The 18,872-nt window shown below is 55.1% G+C and overlaps 1 protein-coding gene across 1 annotated transcript in view; it reads left to right on the top strand.

The window, feature by feature from the left end:
- The window catches only part of DNAH1 (dynein axonemal heavy chain 1), a gene marked incomplete at both ends in the record, with an annotated part of 67,417 nt that extends 49,290 nt beyond the window's left edge, over nucleotides 1-18,127 (top strand). The window contains 31 exons of the mRNA XM_084246740.1: nucleotides 579-809; nucleotides 1,474-1,670; nucleotides 2,180-2,315; nucleotides 3,177-3,385; nucleotides 3,594-3,765; nucleotides 4,512-4,703; nucleotides 5,062-5,172; nucleotides 5,965-6,150; nucleotides 6,527-6,718; nucleotides 7,855-8,022; nucleotides 8,117-8,308; nucleotides 8,539-8,670; nucleotides 9,142-9,267; nucleotides 9,891-10,010; nucleotides 10,126-10,275; nucleotides 10,395-10,555; nucleotides 11,364-11,589; nucleotides 11,737-11,932; nucleotides 12,250-12,401; nucleotides 12,979-13,175; nucleotides 13,387-13,531; nucleotides 13,783-13,941; nucleotides 14,028-14,159; nucleotides 14,517-14,687; nucleotides 14,764-14,943; nucleotides 15,010-15,186; nucleotides 15,780-15,950; nucleotides 16,110-16,240; nucleotides 16,598-16,949; nucleotides 17,282-17,516; nucleotides 18,006-18,127. Coding sequence (XP_084102866.1) covers nucleotides 579-809; nucleotides 1,474-1,670; nucleotides 2,180-2,315; nucleotides 3,177-3,385; nucleotides 3,594-3,765; nucleotides 4,512-4,703; nucleotides 5,062-5,172; nucleotides 5,965-6,150; nucleotides 6,527-6,718; nucleotides 7,855-8,022; nucleotides 8,117-8,308; nucleotides 8,539-8,670; nucleotides 9,142-9,267; nucleotides 9,891-10,010; nucleotides 10,126-10,275; nucleotides 10,395-10,555; nucleotides 11,364-11,589; nucleotides 11,737-11,932; nucleotides 12,250-12,401; nucleotides 12,979-13,175; nucleotides 13,387-13,531; nucleotides 13,783-13,941; nucleotides 14,028-14,159; nucleotides 14,517-14,687; nucleotides 14,764-14,943; nucleotides 15,010-15,186; nucleotides 15,780-15,950; nucleotides 16,110-16,240; nucleotides 16,598-16,949; nucleotides 17,282-17,516; nucleotides 18,006-18,127 — 5,421 coding nt within the window. The remainder of the gene's footprint in view (nucleotides 1-578; nucleotides 810-1,473; nucleotides 1,671-2,179; nucleotides 2,316-3,176; nucleotides 3,386-3,593; nucleotides 3,766-4,511; nucleotides 4,704-5,061; nucleotides 5,173-5,964; nucleotides 6,151-6,526; nucleotides 6,719-7,854; nucleotides 8,023-8,116; nucleotides 8,309-8,538; nucleotides 8,671-9,141; nucleotides 9,268-9,890; nucleotides 10,011-10,125; nucleotides 10,276-10,394; nucleotides 10,556-11,363; nucleotides 11,590-11,736; nucleotides 11,933-12,249; nucleotides 12,402-12,978; nucleotides 13,176-13,386; nucleotides 13,532-13,782; nucleotides 13,942-14,027; nucleotides 14,160-14,516; nucleotides 14,688-14,763; nucleotides 14,944-15,009; nucleotides 15,187-15,779; nucleotides 15,951-16,109; nucleotides 16,241-16,597; nucleotides 16,950-17,281; nucleotides 17,517-18,005) is intronic.
- Nucleotides 18,128-18,872: the final 745 nt, after the last annotated feature.

Genomic DNA, 18,872 nt, shown 5'->3' with positions numbered 1-18,872 from the left:
TTGCATTTTGGAGTGGGGAATGGATGGGTCAGTGTGTGTGCAGCTGGGGACTGGTGAGAGAGGGTGAACAGGACAGAAGCTGACCCTTGCCAAGTTATTGCCCAAGGAGTCAAGAGAAGAGTTTGAGGGCTTCCAAGGGTCCAGTCACCCAGGGAAAGATGGGAAAGCCTGGGTGGAGGTGGCAGCAGACTGAGATGGGGGCAGAGTCAGTGAGGCTTGATGAGTTGGGGGTCAGGAAGGTATAAGGAGAATCAGGCATCCCTCCTGGAATTGGGGTTTGGGTACCATGAGCACTTTAAGAGGGGAGAAGCGTTGGCCAGCTAATGGTGCTAGGGGCCCAGACAGCACTTGTCATCTGGGCCTGGAACAAGAGGTGGCGAGATCTGGGTAGCACCGCATAGCTCATTCTGTTCTTAGTGCTGGCACCTATTAGCCCCTCACATGGTCCTGGCCTGGTCTTGCTGGGAGAGCAGACCCAGGCCCAGGAGCTATGACTCCTAGCCATTCTCCTATCCCTGGTGCATGGAGATGTGATTGAGGGCCCAGGGCCCAGCGTGCTGATGCTGGGGTGGCCGCAGGACAAGGTGCAGCTGCTTCGACTGTGGTATCACGAGAACTGCCGCGTATTCCGCGACCGTCTGGTGAATGGGGAGGACCGCAGCTGGTTTGACAAGCTCCTGGAGACCCAGATGGAACAGTGGGAGGTGGCCTTTGATGAGGTCTGCCCCTTCCAGCCCATCCTTTATGGAGACTTCATGTCGCCGGGCTCCGATGTCAAGTCCTATGAGCTCATCACCAGTGAGAAAAAGGTGAGGGGGCCGCCAGACACCTGTGGGGTCTTTTTCCCTCCACCCTCCCCACTCTCCAGTGATGCAGGCCCTCTGTGGTGACCACTAACAGACCAGGGGCTCAGTACCCTGGGTCAGGAGGCTGGCTGGGGATGTCAGTCCAGAACTTGCTCGGAGTCTGTTTCCTTTCTGTCAATGGGAGCAGCAGCCCAGCTATCCCGTCTCTAAGGACAAGCCCATGGTTAACGGAGACAGGCTCTGTAACAGGGACATCCTGTGCCTGTTTGAGGGGCTCGCATCCCTCCCATGGAGAGGGCAGCAGGGGCCCTGGACTTGAGTCTGAGTCAGGGCCTCAGGGAGGCAGAAGGAAACATCCGTCAGTGGTCTCGGATCTGAGTGACAGTGTGTGTCTCCTGAGGGCTTCTCTCCCCACACACCCCCTCCTGCTTCCTGGGAGCTCCCACCAGGAAGGCGGCACATCCTGGCAAATCCTCAAGGACGCAGAGGGCTGTGACCCTGACCCTCAGGTCTCAGTGTGTCAAACAGGTCAGGCCTAATTCAGAACCTGAGTTAAGGCTGGACGCCCCTCCATGTGGGGAGGAACAGGGCTGGCTGTGGGGGAGGGGTTATCCCGGTGCCTGGGAACAAGGGAGGATCCAGCTATCCTCATCCTGCTGGCCCCCAGATGATGCAGGTGATTGAGGAATACATGGAGGACTACAACCAGATCAACACCACCAAGCTAAAGCTGGTCCTCTTCATGGATGCCATGAGCCACATCTGCCGTATCAGCCGCACCCTTCGCCAGGCACTGGGCAATGCACTCCTGCTGGGTGTGGGCGGCAGTGGCCGCAACTCCCTCACACGACTCGCCTCGCACATGTGAGGGCCCCCAGGTGTAGTGGGCGGGGGCCTACTGACAGCAGACTGTTGGCTCTGTCCATGCTCTTCCGTGGTGGTAGGAGCCTGGGACCACCCTAAGTCAGACCCACCCTAGCCCAAGGACTTCTAGAAGGACTAAGAATGGGACTGGAGCTCCAAGGAGAGGCAGCAGCAATGTCCTGTAGTGCTATGGGGACAGGACCGTAGCTGCATCCATTCAGGATGGCTTCATAGAAGAGGTGGCCATGGGTCTGCTCTCAGAATCACAGCTGTCACAGCTGGGAGCATGGAAGGGAAGGACATTTCAGGCTGCTGTACTTTTTTCATGGGCTGTGGAGGGGCCCTGAACAAAGATGTGGAGACATGATAGCAAGTCAGGGCCTAGAGGGTTTGCAAGTCTTCCCAGGAAGGGAGCAAGATTCTGGCCAGCTGGGGTGGTGTGGGCATCCACCAGTCCCTCAAGATTTGATCCTAAGCTCTGACACGCCTCTACCCAAATATCTCCTCAGGGCCGAATATGAGTGCTTCCAGATTGAGCTATCTAAGAACTATGGCATGACTGAGTGGCGTGAAGATGTCAAGAGGGTCTTGTTCAAGGCTGGCCTACATAACCTCCCCATCACTTTCCTGTTCTCAGACACCCAGGTGCTACCACCATGGGCAGTGGGCAGGGTCAAGGGTGGGCTGGATACAACCCCATCCCATTGTGGCATCTTGGAAAGCAGTTAGGCCTTTATGCCCAGGTCACAGTGAGTTGAAGTAGATCTTAGGAGGGACCAGTGGAACCCAGTAGAGGCACAGATAGGTACATAGGGCCCAACCCAGCCTGACAGAGCTAAGAGTCCATAGATCAAGGGTAAAGAAGGCCCCTGGCCCCTGGCTGAGCAGAGGTGGCCAAGGGCTTCCCATCTCAAGAACCACAGGTTTTATGCCAAAGCCCTATGCCCAAGCTGCTCCCTCTGGAGTTTCTGGGCATGAGGCCTCTCCCTAGGTCTCTGAGACAAGAAGTTGTGGGCCTGGGGTCTCAAGACATACAAGGCAACACTTACCACAGCTGTGATCAGGGATGAGCTGAGCTTGAAGCCCAAAATGTATCGCACCTGGCAGAAGGGCTTTTCTGCTCCCAGCCCTTCCCCTCACCCAGTTTAGGTAAGCGGGGTTACCCTCTGGCACAGGCCAGACTCTGGCCATATGATATGACCAAGGACCCCTTTCTGCCTGTGACCTGGTTTCCTCCTGTGAGTAAACTGAGGCATGGTGTGAGAAGGAAGATGCCACACCTCCCACCATGTGGAAGGATCCAGTGTACATCCCAGCGGTGTGGTTCAGGGACTTGAAATAGGGCTGATCTGCATGCAAATCTTGGACCATGACTTAAATGAGGTCACTGACTCTGATCTTCTTTCTGCCTTGGTGTTAAGGTCTGTGAAATGGGGCTGCTCTGAAGGGTCAGTGAAACCATGGACCATCATCAAAACTTTGTTCCTCCATCCCTGTCCCCTCCAGATCAAGAATGAGTCCTTCCTTGAGGACATTAACAATATCCTGAATTCGGGTGACATTCCCAACCTCTACAACTTGGACGAGCAAGATCAGATTATCACTGCGATGCGGCCCATAATCCAGGATCAGGGCCTGCAGCCCAGCAAGGCCAACCTCATGGTCGCCTATACTGGGCGTGTACGCAACAACATCCACATGGTGCTGTGTATGAGGTATAGACGGCTGTCGCAGCCATGCAGGGGCAGCAGAACTGGGTGGGGTGTACCTGAGCCTGCTCTAAGGAGCAGTGACCCTGGTCTGGCCGTCATGCCTTTGGGTCCAGCATGCTGTGCTGTTGCCTCTGGCTGCCATGGCTGTGAAAGGGCTTCTGGGGGTGTCGGTCAGTGTTTCAGGGCCTCATTTGGACCCCTGACTCCCCAGCCCCATTGGAGAAGTTTTTCGAGCTCGCCTGAGACAGTTCCCCTCCCTGGTCAACTGCTGTACTATTGACTGGTTTAATGAGTGGCCTGCAGAAGCCCTGGAGTCTGTGGCCATCACGTTCCTGAACGAGATTCCAGAATTGGATGCCACCGTCACTGTAATCAAAGGAATGGTAGGTGCCGAGGTTAAGAGCAAGCCCTTGAAGGAACTGTTTGGTTTGGATTTAGGGGTCACCTGGGAAAGTCCAGGGCCCACCACTGATGGTTAACCTTTGGGTAGAAGGCCTCGCCTATCTAAGCCTCAGTCTCTTCATCTGTATAATGGGAGTGCCATAGGGTTGTTATGGTGATGCAGGAGTTGTGTGTTCCGTTGCACTATCGCTGCTCTTATTTCCTGAGGATCTCATGGCAGCTTTGTTCAAAAAACACCCTGATAGATCCCAGAGACCACAGATGGAGGGATCCGCTTTGTTTGGTCTGACCTGAGAGAGTGATGGCTACTGGTTGAGCCTGTTTCTAGCCAGCTCTGGCCTTGTACCCTCCTTCCTCTCAGATCCAGCCTCTGAGGAAGGCCCCACCTTAGGGATCTCAGAGAGAGGCAGATCACATGACTTGTCATCAGGCCACCTGGCCAAGACCTGGGACACACCTGGGTTGACATTTAAAACAAGCTCTGCCTTGACAGTTGTGAACATGAACAAGCCCCTTCACTTTTCTGGGTCATGGCTGGTTCATCTGCAGAATGGGTGACTTTGACTTAGAGGTTATGAGGATCACAGGAGAGAGTGAGTGTGAGGGGCACTGAGGTTCCTATGCGTGGTTCCCTCCTCGGGACCAGGCAGCCGTGGCTTTGAGGGCACCCTGGTGTCCTTTGCCGGGAACTCTACAAGGCCATCAACGGTGGTCTCCCACCCTACAGATTCAGGTTTGTGTGTATATCCACCAGTCGGTGGCCCGGAAGTGTACTGAGTATCTGGCTGAGCTGGCCCGCCACAACTATGTGACCCCCAAAAGTTATCTGGAGCTGCTCAACATTTTCTCCATCCTCATTGGGCAAAAGAAGCAGGAGCTGAAAACTGCCAAGAACCGTATGAAGAGTGGCCTGGACAAGGTGGGCAGGGCGAGATGTTGTAGGTAATGACTTGCTGCTCTAGTTCTGCCCACCCCACCTTAGCTGTGACAGGGTGGCCCAGCCTTTAAAATGGCAGCCCATAAAGTTTAAATGGGTGGCTTCCTACCTCACCAAAATGGTAAAACATGCCAACTACAAGTAAAACCAAAGCAGGACACTCCAAAGTTTTTCAGGGAACTACATATTTTCCTTGGGATCCACTGGAGCCTCTAATGCTGCCCACCACAGCCTTTCACTCATAAATGAGGGAGGCCCGGCAGGTCCTCTCCCTAGCCCTCCAGCCCTGCTTTCTGATCACCGCATATACGATCGCCTCTCTGTACCCCTTAACTCCCAGTTGCTGAGCACTTCTGAGGACGTGGCCAAGATGCAAGAGGAGCTGGAGATTATGCGTCCCCTACTGGAGGAGGCTGCCAAGGACACCATGCTCACCATGGATCAAATCAAGGTAGGGGGTGGGGAGTCCCCCCTACTGATGTCAGGCTGTGTCTGAGGATACTGGGCATCCCTGTGCAGCTACAAGATCACCAGCTACCCAACCTCTGCAGGTTGCTTAGCCTCTCTGTGCCTTTTCCTCGTTCAATAGACATTTATTTATTTAACAAATGCTTGGTTAGGTTTGCTCTGTGCCAGGCACTGCACCGGGTAGAGGATATAGGGAAGGTCTAAATGCGGATTATCACAAAAGAGACTGAGTGCAGGGCACCATCAGCCTGCAAACTGTGCCTGAGTCCTCCGAGTTTGGTTGCTCCTGCCTTCTTCCCTCCCCCACTCTTCCCTCCCTCTCCACCCCCCACCCCCACCATCTCCAGGAGGCCAGGTCCTCACAAATGTAAATTTGCATATTCATGATAGCAGTTTTCTGGCAGGAGTATTATGCTCTACAAAGTTAGTGTATTGAAATCTTTCCCAGCAGACAGGAAGAAAGTGACTTGTGAGAGGACCACCTGTCTCTGACCACCAGGGTCTTGTGGGCTTAGGATCCTGCCCCATGGGGCAGTTGTGCTCAAGCATGCGAAGCCCAGAGCCCCATGCCAGGCCCACAGTGAGCACGCAGTTTGTGGAAGGGGCTCTTAGATCTTGGTGGCCTGTTATAGCGCCGAGGGCCCTTGGAGATAGGGGCCTCCCAAACCTCACTTCCTTGCACCTGGAGAGACTGAGATACAGTGAGGAGGAAGAGGAGACACACTTGACCCCAACACTGACTACCAACTGGGTCCTTCCTGTCTCTGATCTCCAGGTGGACACGACCATTGCCGAGGAGACCCGGAATTCAGTGCAGGCAGAGGAGATCAAAGCCAATGAGAAGGCCAGGAAGGCGCAAGCTATCGCTGATGATGCCCAGAAGGATCTGGATGAGGCACTGCCAGCCCTGGATGCAGCCCTGGCCAGCCTGCGCAACCTCAACAAGAATGATGTGACTGAGGTGGGGCCAGGCGTGTCCTTTGCGCCCCTTTGAATTCCTTCCTTGTGTCTCTGTGGTCTGATTCCAAGCACTACCTCTACACATGCTTTGAAGGTCATGTGTTAAGAGGTGAGGGCAGAACTAGAGCTCAAACTCAACTACCTACCCTTACCTCTTTGGCCCAGGCAAGTGTGTGGGAAGGGCTTTGGACACTGAGAGTTGAGCATCCTGGCCAGGACTAGGGTACATGGGGAGCAGTAGGAGTTGCAGGCTGAGGCAGACCCTTTGTCTCTGGTGGTAAAGACTTGATTGATGGGGCCCATGCTGTCTGGCAGCAGTCCTATTGGGGGTGTCTACTCAATGATGGGCCTCCTTCCCTCTCTGTGCTGACCCACAGGTTCGTGCCATGCAGCGTCCTCCTCCTGGTGTGAAGCTGGTCATCGAAGCTGTGTGTATCATGAAGGGCATAAAGCCCAAGAAGGTGCCTGGCGAGAAGCCTGGCTCCAAAGTGGATGACTACTGGGAGCCTGGCAAGGGGCTACTGCAGGACCCAGGCCGCTTCCTTGACAGCCTCTTCAAATTTGACAAGGTGAGTATGCCAGGCCCCTGGCTAGCCAGTGAGTAAAGGCAGGACCCAGCTGGACAGGAAAGCAGGGAGAGGGTCCCTGCCCCATCATAGAGCTGAGGTCTCTGTCTTTTCTCCCTCTACCTGTAAACATACAGCCACAGAGCTGACTAGGGCCACCTCTTGGCTCAGAGGAGGTCTCTAGCTGGTGGGGGTGATGGACCCACCCACAGACGGCTTTAGAGGAAATCAGGACCCAGAGAGGCTCCTGGGGACATAAGACACAATCACTCCAAGGCTCTGAAGCCTGAGCTTCTCTCATGTTCTTTCCTCCCTGTGACCCCCAGAGCCTTGTTAAAGACCCTCACCATCTACTCCGCCATTGCCTCTCCCTTGACCTCAGCACCTCAGTCATCAATCTGTGTCTGTCTCTGGGTTTCTCTGCCCGCCTGTCTAGCTCTGAAGCTCTCAGTCTCCACGGCATATGCTCTCTTGGGGGCTGCTTTATGATTAGGTCTACCTGGGGCCCCAGCTCTCTTGGAGGTCTCCTCTTCAACCCTAAAATTGGCACTTGCCAGGCTTCACTGGGCGTGTGGAGACAACGGCCTATCTCAGTGGCAGCTGAGCCCTTCAGGGCTTCCCCTTCTCTCCTCCTCTTCCATAAGACTGAAAATCAGAGGGCCACAGGCCCAATTAGGCCCAAACTTGGAGTGCTCTGATGTCCAGGAGCTCATGGGCAATGCAGATTCCTGAACTACATGGTTGGATTCTCCCAGACAAGTGCCCCGGGTATATAGTGAGCTCTCAGGGTGGGTATTACCATCCTCAAATATTAGCCTGGTTGGGCATCAGAACTTCTCACTTGTCTTCACACCTGCCAAGAAGCAGCCCTGGTCTCTTAGATGAGTCTTCAATGGGGCCTGTGTATCATCTGGTCTTGAGGTTACTTTGTTTCTGGAGGAAGAAATCTCCAATTGTATCACCTAAATTCCTGGAAACACTGGAGTTCCTCTTCTGGCCAGCCTTTCTAGGCCATTTATTCCCTAAGGAGGACACCTGTACTGAGTCCCACATGGGGCATGGTGCAGAGAGGCAGGGTCAGAGCATCGCTCCTCAGGCACCACTGCCCAGGACTCTGAGGCCCATGGTTTCTGTCCCAGGACAACATTGGGGAGGCAGTGATCAAAGCCATCCAGCCCTACATTGACAACGAAGAGTTCCAGCCTGCCGCTATCGCCAAGGTATCCAAGGCCTGTACCTCCATCTGCCAGTGGGTGCGTGCTATGCACAAGTATCACTTCGTGGCCAAGGCCGTGGAACCCAAGCGGGTAAGGGCTGAGTAGAGCCAGAGGACAAGGGAAGAGGGAGGAAGATGTGGGCTTCCCCAGGGTAGTCTGTTGGCCTTGTGCCCTCTGCCTGCAGCAAGCCCTGAGGGAGGCCCAGGATGACCTGGAGGTGACTCAGAGGATCCTGGAGGAGGCAAAGCAGCGCCTGCACGAGGTGGAAGATGGCATCTCCATGATGCAGGCCAAATACCGAGAATGCATCACCAAGAAGGAGGAGCTAGAACTGAAGTGTGAGCAGTGCGAGCAGCGGCTGGGCCGCGCTAGTAAGGTGTGCACAGGGAAGAGGGTGGAAGGGAGACAGGAGGCTAGTAAGGTGTGTCAGGGAGAGCCTGTGGGTGTGGCCTGCTCCAAACTGGGGCTGGAAGTGTCTGGGTGGTGGTTGGGTCCAGGGGTGTCTGTCTACACCCAGTCCCAGCAGCATAGAGGGCGGTACCAGGCAGGGAAACTGGGGTCCTGGCCCAGGTACCCAGAGCCCATGCCATGAGGCTACCTATGCAGCTCATCAACGGGCTGTCAGATGAGCGGGTGCGCTGGCAGGAGACAGTGGAGAACCTGGAGCACATGCTTGACAACATTTCTGGTGACGTGTTGGTGGCCGCTGGCTTCGTGGCCTACCTGGGCCCTTTCACGGTAAGGAGCCCCCAGGCCTGGCTGGGCAGTCCCACTTCTCAAAGAGGCCAGGCCTTGAGGCCTCACCTCCACAGGGGTGGTCTACGGGTGGCTCTTCCCACACTCACTCATTCAGCCAGCACTTACCTGGCACCAAGTCTGAGCCAGGCGCCGTTCAGGCACAAAGGATACAGCAATGTGCAAAACAGCCAGAAAGCCTGTCTTCTAGCGTGAAGGAGCTTGCACTTTGCTTGCTGTGTGCACTCATGTAAGTTGCACAGTTGCCCTAACAGGTGGACATTGTTGTCATTACCCGTTTCACCCATGAGGGGTTGAGATTCACAGAAACCAAGGAAGTCACCGAAAGGGCACTAGAGCGTAAGTGTTTAGCTCCATGGCTGAACTCTGACCTCTGTGCACACGCCAGGCACTGGGTGCAGGGAGGGCATCACGTGTGTTGGGAGGCTGAGCCTGATCCTGCCATCTCCTCAGGGCCAGTACCGCATGGGGCTCTACAACAACTGGGTCCATCAGCTTACATCCCACGAGGTTCCACACACCAGCGAGCCCACGCTAATCGGAACACTGGGAAACCCCGTGAAAATCCGCTCGTGGCAGGTGATCACCCCAGGGGGAGCTGGAATGTCTGGGCTGGGCTTAGGATGTAGTCCAGGATGGGCTGGAGCCTCCTGTCTCCCTTCCACCCTCTTCCCTGGGTATTTTCAGTGATACCTCTCTTGAACCTGCCCAGTGCCCACCAAGAAGGTGGTGTATAGGAGGGGGTAAGCTGAGCCATCTGGGGTCTCCTGCCCGCTAGCTGTGGGCCCAGGGCAAGAGGTGCTTGCAAGAGTAGGGGGTTGGGAAACACGACCCAGTGTTCAGAGTGAGAGTTAACAAAAAAAAAGTTGTGTCTGAGTTAGACCCTGAAGGACAGGTAGAGCTGGCACAGGGAGAGAACAAAGAGACTGGAGGCAGACACTGTGTATGAGCCTAGTGGGAGGCTGAGGCAAGAGGATAGGGGCCCAGCAAAAGGGGGGTGGTGTCAGGAGCCAACCAATGAGCAGGAGAGAAACAGGGATCCTGGAGGGCTGAGCCCTTGCTACCTGCCCTTTACTTGCAAGGGGGTACAATAAGGAGAAGGAAGACACAGCCAAAGCATGATGAGGTTGGAGGTAACTAATGCCCTGCCTGACCAGCTCATATGAGAGCCCCAACCCATCCCGGTGCCTGGTGCCCCACAGATCGCTGGCCTCCCCAATGACACACTGTCAGTGGAGAATGGGGTCATCAACCACTTCTCCCAGCGCTGGACCCACTTCATTGACCCACAGGGCCAGGCCAACAAATGGATCAAGAACATGGTGAGGCTGCTGCCAGGTGCCACTACCTCACCCAATGGGCTCAGTATGTGTGTGTGGGGTAGCCGAGCCACAAGGTTTGGTTCACAGCCTCCACACATGCCCCCCACCCCCACAGGAGAAGGACAATGGACTGGATGTGTTCAAGCTGACTGACCGTGACTTCCTGCGCAGCATGGAAAATGCCATCCGCTTTGGCAAGCCCTGCCTTCTGGAGAACGTGGGCGAGGAACTGGACCCAGCCCTGGAGCCCGTGCTACTTAAGCAGGTGGGTCTGCCGCAGGGGTGGGCTGAGAGCGGCGTAGGAACAGGGGTGAGGGCAGTCCCCTTTTCCTGCCTCATTAGTGAGGCCCAGGTCACAACGCTGGCCCATCCCATTGACCACAGACATACAAGCAGCAGGGGAACACAGTGTTGAAACTGGGGGACACGGTGATCCCCTACCATGAGGACTTCAGGATGTATATCACCACCAAGCTGCCCAATCCACACTACACACCTGAGATCTTCGCCAAACTCACCCTCATCAACTTCACCCTGTCACCCAGGTAAGCCCCAGTCCCTAGGCCTCCTCAGCCTGCCCAGCTGCCCCTTCTATTCTCAGACTGGGACTCAGTAGGTCTCTCCCCCTCTCTCAGGCTCTGCCAGCTTCCTCCCAGGCACTCTGGCATTCAAGACCCTTTCTAGACCCTCTACCAGCTACCCTTACTTGCCACCATTTCTGCCTAAGAACCTTTACCCCCTCCTCATCCTGATCCCTGCTCAGGACTCCAGCCTCCATGGTTGCCTTCCCTTGAGGCTCAGCCTTTGCTGGACCCTTGTATACTTACTCCAGAGCTATTCTGGAGCCCTGAGTTGGACACACTCTGACTCCTTGCACCAAAGCCCCATTTTCTGCCCTTGGTGCCATGATCCCAGGCATTATGTCTTGGCTGGCCCACACAGTGTCCACAGGCTCACAGAGCCCGCAGGCCCACTTTATGCTAAAGTCTCCATGCCAGTGGCCACTGTGAGCTTATCCACAGAACATGGGGTAAAACGCCCTTAAGGCCTGCCCCATCCAGTCCCCTGTAGCCACCTCTTGCTGAAAGGGACTTTTCAGAGACCCTCAGCTCACACATCCAACTAGCTGGCCCCTGCTGGGATTCTACATTGCCATCGGAGGTCTCACTGAGAGTGGTGGTCACTTGAAGGCAAGCTGTGCATTTGACAGGGGCAGGCCACTCAGGCTGACACCAGCAGCAGGTGCCCGGCTCTTAGAGTCCCAGAAGCACAGATAGATACGTGAGCAATCTCGAGGCTGGCCCTCCAGGCCCCTCCAGGTGTTACAGATTTGGTGTTCCCTGTCCCTGGCAGTGGCTTAGAGGACCAACTGCTGGGTCAGGTAGTGGCTGAGGAGCGGCCTGACCTAGAAGAAGCCAAGAACCAGCTGATTGTCAGTAATGCCAAGATGCGCCAGGAACTGAAAGATATTGAAGACCAGATCCTGTACCGGCTCAGCTCCTCCGAAGGCAACCCCGTGGATGATGTGGAGCTCATCAAAGTGCTGGAGGCTTCCAAGTTGAAAGCTGCTGAGATCCAGGTCAGCAATTGCCTACCTACCCCTGCGTGTCTCTTCCTGCCTCTCCTCACCTGCTCTAGGCCTAATCCCTGTCCTCACCCACCTCAACCTTCTGCTCTTTGCCAGCCTCCCTGGACCTGACCCACCATTCCCCTTGTGCACCCCCAGGCCAAGGTCAGGATTGCAGAGCAGACAGAAAAGGACATTGACCTCACGCGCATGGAGTACATACCTGTGGCCGTCCGTACCCAGATCCTCTTCTTCTGTGTGTCCGACCTGGCCAATGTGGACCCCATGTACCAGTACTCCCTCGAGTGGTTTCTCAACATCTTCCTCTCAGGCATCACCAACTCAGAGAGGGCAGGTAGCCCTGGCACAACACATGCACACGTTGACACAAACGCCTGTCTCCCATGTGGTACAAATATGACACACATGGACACATTTCCACAGTGGGCACACACATGGAAACTCACACACTCGCTCACTTGCACAAAATCTCCCATCAGACCCACACTGCATAATAGCACATACACACACCCTTCCTCTCCCTCCTCAGATCATCTTGACTGGAAACTTTGCTGTCCCTATGGCTGCTGGGTAGACTGACTGGGCTGGCTCCTGGGGGTCCTTCTTCCCTCCCCTCTCCCTGCTCGCTGCCATCACCTCTGTGCCTTGCAGACACCCTGAAAAAGCGCATCGCCAACATCAACCACTACCTGACCTACAGCCTCTATAGCAATGTCTGCCGTAGCCTCTTTGAGAAGCACAAGCTGATGTTCGCCTTCCTGCTGTGCGTCCGCATCATGATGAATGAGGGCAAGATCAACCAGGTGCCTCAACACAGAGATGGGGGCTGGGGGACCCAGAAGCCTGGGACAGACTGCCTGAGACATGGCTCTGTTGCAGAGCCAGAGAGAATGGGGTGGAAGGAAAGGGAAGGCCAGGCATGAGGGCACATCAAGAGCGAAGGGACAAAGGCCTCAGGAAATAGTTCCTTGCTCAAAAACAGCCAGGGGACTTTGGGTTAATTGTGGGCAACTGGTCCTGTGAGCACAGGCCTTTGCGGAGATTTGAGTGTGCCGGTGAGCACCCTGAGCCTCTCCACTCATGCTCCGATGAACCCAGGTATTTTGTGGTGCATCGGAAAGCACTGCCGAGGCAGAGTGACAGCCCTCATGTGACAACCCTCATGTGAGCCCCATAAAACTCCTGGGATGTAGTTGGAGTTCTGAGAGGTCAAATCCGTTGCCTAAAGTCACAGTCAAGAAAAGGTGGAGAAGGGACACTAACCAGACATGTCCACTGCCATACCCAAGAGGGAGGTAGGGGAGGCACTACTGAGTGGGGGGACCCAGCAACAGAACACAGGACCTGGACTCTAGCCACCCCACCCCCATCCCCTGGCAGAATGAGTGGCACTACCTCCTGTCTGGGGGCTCCATCCAGGCCATGACTGAGAACCCTGCACCAGATTGGCTCTCAGACAGAGCCTGGAGAGACATCCTGGCACTGTCAAACCTGCCAGCCTTTTCCTCTCTCACCTCTGACTTTGTGGAGCACCTCTCAGAATTCCAGGCCATCTTTGACAGCCCTGAGCCCCACCGGTGAGCTGGGCCCCAGGGCATGCAATGTGGGCACCGGGTGAGACCCCCAAAATAGCCCTGCCTAGATAACTTCTCTGAGGGACCCCCAGGGCTGGCCTGCTCTTTTCCTTACCTCTGTCCGTGTACCCTCTCCTGCTGTCCAACTGGTAGAGTCCCTGTGGCCAGGGCCCTCCCCAAGTCGGCTTTCAGGGAAACATGGGCCCTGTTGCAGGGAGCCCTTGCCTGGCATCTGGGACCAGTACCTGGACCAGTTCCAGAAGTTGCTGATCCTCCGCTGCCTGCGTGGGGACAAGGTTACTAATGCCATGCAGGACTTTGTGGCCACCAACCTGGAGCCACGCTTCATTGAGCCCCAGGCAAGTTAGCTGGTGCTTTGGGTGAATCCCCACCCTGGGTCCTAGGGATCTAGCTGCACCTGAACAGGCTGCTTTGAAGCCTTGGTCAGACGGATTCTTAGCTTACCCATCAAGGCTCTGGTAGGTTCTAGGCCCCACCAGGAAGCACCCCTGGGACCCTCCTGGGAGCCCCGGGACCCCTCTCCTTTGCCTTGTGCCTGCCTCTCTCTCCTCAGTCCCAGGTGGCTCCAGCATCTGTCCTTTCCCTGCAGACAGCCAACCTATCCTTGGTGTTCAAAGACTCCAACTCCACCACCCCCCTCATCTTTGTACTGTCCCCTGGCACTGACCCTGCTGCCGACCTCTACAAGTTTGCAGAAGAGATGAAGTTCTCCAAGAAGCTCTCTGCCATCTCTCTGGGCCAGGGTCAGGTAGGGTGGAGTGGGTGGGGTGGAAGAAGGGGGTGGGTCCCTGGGCCAGCTAGTTCCCTTCGCTTAGCTTGCTTCTATCACCACAGGGTCCTCGGGCAGAAGCCATGATGCGTAACTCCATAGAGAGGGGAAAGTGGGTCTTCTTCCAGAACTGCCACCTGGCACCAAGCTGGATGCCAGCCCTTGAGCGTCTCATTGAGCACATCAATCCCGACAAGGTGCATTGCCCTGCCCACACACGCCTCTACTGCTGAAGAGGGTCTTGACATGTCCATCTAGCACTGATGGGGCTAAATGAGATTCTGTAAAACATCCAGCCAGCGCGCAGCTCAGTAACAGACATGTGATGCGCGTTGACTAGGCTAATCTCAGTAGCTCCCAAGTTACATTACCAGTGGTGATTCCCTTACCCAAAGCTACCCAGCAAAGATCTGTGACCCTGGCACTTGCTAAAGTCCATATTCGGTCCATGCAGCCTGGCCTGGCCCACGCCAGGTTGAGGGTGCCCAGAGAGCCTGGTTTTGGGGTGACCACCTGGTACGAGTTTTGATGCTCACATGGAGCATGGCCACCAGGTACATCGTGACTTCCGCCTGTGGCTCACCAGCCTGCCCAGCAACAAGTTCCCAGTGTCCATCCTGCAGAATGGCTCCAAGATGACCATTGAGCCACCACGCGGTGTCAAGGCCAACCTCCTCAAGTCTTACAGCAGCCTCAGCGATGACTTCTTAAATTCGTGTCACAAGGTGAGGCCCAGTTGGCACCTGCTCTTCCCTACTTGCCCCTGCCCTTGCCCTTCACTCCCTTCCTCTCCCCACGCAGGTGATGGAGTTCAAGTCTCTGCTGTTTTCTCTGTGCCTGTTCCACGGGAATGCACTTGAGCGCCGTAAGTTTGGGCCCCTGGGCTTCAATATCCCTTATGAGTTCACAGACGGGGACCTGCGCATCTGCATCAGCCAGCTCAAGATGTTCCTGGATGAATATGATGATATTCCCTACAAGGTGGGCCAGGGATAAGTAGGGGTGGGGGCCAGGTGCTTGTGGGAGCTCTTACCCATCCACCCATAGGTCCTCAAGTACACAGCCGGGGAGATCAACTATGGGGGCCGCGTCACAGATGACTGGGACCGCCGCTGTGTGATGAACATCCTAGAGGACTTCTACTGCCCTGCGGTGCTCTTTCCTGAACACTCCTATAGCGCCTCAGGCTTTTACCACCAGATCCAACCCACCCATGACCTCAATGTGAGCACACCCCTTGTCAGGCTGTGGCTCTGGGCTGTGTGGTGAAAGGAGACACGGCCCTACCCTCTGGTAGCTGGCTTCTCATGATGGATCCTTCCCACAAAGATAGCCACAGTGTGGGAGGCAGACCCAACCCTGTGCCCTGGTGCTCAGGCTCTGTGGGCAGAGGTGAACTCCAACCTCTTAGTCGCTACCCAAGTGTTAACTACTCAGTGAGGTGGGGCAGTGCCTCTGAGGGGATACCTGACTCTGACCACACAGTCAGGGGAAATGATCATTTCCCCGAGGAAGTGATGCTTTGGCTAAGATGTCAGGGGCTTGGTTGGGCAGTCCAGGGTGTAGGGAGCTTGCAAGTAAGAGCAATTGAATGAAAGAACAGGGAGCTTGCTGGCCATGAGAAGGGGCCTGGAAGGGAAGTGAAGGCCATTCACATAGCACCTCAGAGGTCACGGGATCCCAAGAACAGGGAAATGTTGAAAGGTGACAACACCCTAGGGGTAAAGATTGGGAGATATGCCCAATTGGAGGGCCACCCAGAAGGCTGGCAGTAGAGCAAAGCAGGGGCTTCAGTTGTGGCCCTCCTATCCCTCCAGAGCTACCTCTCCTACATCAAGACTCTGCCACTCAATGACATGCCTGAGATCTTCGGCCTGCATGATAACGCCAACATCACCTTTGCCCAGAATGAGACCTATGCCCTGCTTGGTGCCATCATTCAGCTGCAACCCAAATCATCCTCTGTGGGTGGCCAGAGCCGGGAGGAGGTGGGTGGCAGCAGGGGCAAAGGAGCCCCAAAAATTTGGGAAGGGCCTATGTCCCACCCACCACTTTGCCTACTTCCCTTTGGGAAGGAAGTCTATATGGAGTCCTGCAAGGGATAAGGGAATTTGGCCCTGACCTCCAATGTCCCTTTGCTCCCACAGATAGTAGAGAAAGTGGCACAAAACATTCTGCTCCAGATGCCTGAGTCCATCAACTTGAAGCTGGTGATGACCAAGTACCCTGTGTTGTATGAGGAGTCAATGAACACAGTGCTAGTACAGGAGGTCATTCGGTAATCTCCCACCAGCCACCCCAGCCCCAAGTCAGCAGGCCACTGTTCACTATAGGGAAATGACTGTAAGAGCTACTGTGGGCCAGGTACCATGCCAAGTGCTATAAAGTCATCCTCTAAGTCAGCCACATTTATTATTCCCATTTTACAGACGAGTAAATCAAGGCTCAAAATCGATTAAGTCACACATTTGCTAAGGGCCAGACCTGGGATTGCTAACTCAACTGCCGACCCAGCCCTATGCTCTTATCCCCTAAGTTCTACCATTGTTTGTCTGTCTATGGCTTACAACTGGGGAGTATAGATCCTGCCATACAACCCTGGCCACTACCTGCTTCCTTGCCACTGGTTCCATAGGTACAACCGGCTGCTGCAGGTCATCTCACAGACACTACGAGACCTGATGAAGGCACTCAAGGGGCTGGTAGTGATGTCCTCACAGCTGGAGCTGATGGCTACCAGCCTCTACAACAATACTGTGCCTGAACTCTGGAAGGTCAAGGCCTACCCATCACTCAAGCCACTGTCCTCATGGGTCATGGACCTGCTGCAGCGCCTGGACTTCCTGCAGAGCTGGATCCAAGGGGGCATCCCTGCTGTCTTTTGGATTAGTGGCTTCTTCTTCCCCCAGGCTTTCCTGACAGGCACCCTGCAGAACTTTGCTCGAAAGTCTGTCATCTCTATTGATACCATCTCCTTCAATTTCCAGGTCAGGTGACAGGTTGGGGTAAGGTCTAGGCAGGAGGCGCACCAAGGCCACAGCTGGCTGGCAATCATGGCACCCCTGAGTAGGGGTTTGGGAGCAGGGAGAGCCAGGACACTGGAGAAGGTCCAGGAAAACTGAGACCAGAAGAGGCCATGAGTCCTGGCAAAATCCTAGGGGTGGGAAGGGGGAGGGTGAGGGGCAGGGCCCGAACTGTAGGCTACTAGCAAAAATGGCAGTTGAGTGATAAGGTGACAGAGTTCTCAGAAGGAAGTTTGTGGGCCTCTTGACCCAGATTCTGGGTGTTAGTGTGTGGTTTACCTGTGTGTCTACCACAGGTGATGGGCCAGTCAGTGTCAGAGCTGAAGACAAGGCCCAAGGAAGGATGCTACATCCATGGACTGTTCCTGGAAGGTGCCCGCTGGGACCCTGTGACCTTCCAGTTGGCCGAGTCTCGGCCCAAGGAGTTATACACAGAGATGGCTGTTATCTGGCTCCTGCCAGTACCCAACCGCAAGATCCAGGATCAGAACTTCTACCTCTGCCCCATCTATAAGACTCTGACGCGAGCTGGTATGGGGCCCAGGGTGGGGTGCCTATACGACAGTTAGGGGCCAGGGACTAAGCCAGCCCAGGGCAGTTAAACTGACCCAGATTAGCCGAATAGGAGGCTGATAGGTCAGTCAGCACTCCTGAGACCACTGGGGTCAGGATAGAGCTGGGCCAACAGCAAGCAGGGTAATGCCCAGGGGCTGATTTCAGAGTCTGTGAGGAGTTGCCCGTGAGCCTACCTCCCTCAGCAGACCCATCTTGGGAACTAGCAGTCCCAGCCTCCAGTGGAGGTTCAGAGGAGGTAACTTGAGACAGGGGGAGAGGCAGATAGGCCAGAGCTTGGTCCAACAGCTCTCCCATTCCTGTCTCCACACCCACTCACTAAGCAATCTTCCTCTTAGGTCAGGGTCCCTCCTTATTCCCAATCCTGTCTGCTGAGTCCATTGCCTTTACCCTGCCCCTGGCTCACTATGGCAGCCAACTTAACCCTCTTTTTCTTGTCTATTCCAGGAACACTATCAACCACAGGCCATTCCACCAACTACATCATTGCTGTGGAGATCCCCACCAAGCTGCCCCAGAGACACTGGATAAAGCGTGGTGTGGCTCTTATCTGTGCCCTGGACTACTAGACTCAGATGGGCTGGGGTCATTAAAGTTGAGTGTTCTAAGCAATCCAGATAAGCCTTAGCTGCTTACATCAAGCCTGCTCTGTAGGACTCACGACCAAGGAAAGACCTGAGAATGTAGCAGCCTCAGCAGAGAATGTATTTAGCTAGGGGAAGAGTGGAGAAGTGGCAGCTCTGACCTGCTGGACCTGCCCAAATGTAACAAGAGGTGGGACCACCAAAGTCCCAAAGCCCCCCAGCGACAATGTACCAGCAGGTCTAGAGGCAGCTCTGCCTCTTCAACCCAGAGTGCCATCAGGGGCTCAATGTTTCAGTGATCTGGTATGTTCTCTTGTCCCAAGTGCACATTGCTCACAACTCTTCAAGTTCCACAGCCCACTGAAACCTCTCAGCTCAGATCCAAAACCCCAGGCCTAAGGTCTCACAATTCCCTGCCCCACAAGGCTGTGGGCATACTTCTCAACTCTCTGGTTACAGGCTCAGGAGTCCAGTTAGGTAATCACTCATCATAGCCTAGCCTAAACTAAGGTCAGCAACCACAGGAGGGTTCATTTTTTGGGAGAATTTTATTCATTCATTGATCCAATATTTACAGGGGCTAGAGGGGTCAGGCTGTGCTCAGTGCAGACAGGCAGCTGCCATACCTGCCAGTGCAGGCCTCCCCTCCCCCCCATCACTATGTACAGATTAAGGGGCCTGCTTGGATCACCTTCAAAGCCATCTGGCAGAGGTCATGGGGCTATGTTTG

This window comes from Talpa europaea (genome assembly GCF_964194135.1).
Source record: "Talpa europaea genome assembly, chromosome: 11".
NCBI lineage: Eukaryota > Metazoa > Chordata > Mammalia > Eulipotyphla > Talpidae > Talpa > Talpa europaea.
This window is presented reverse-complemented; position numbering and strand designations above follow the sequence as displayed.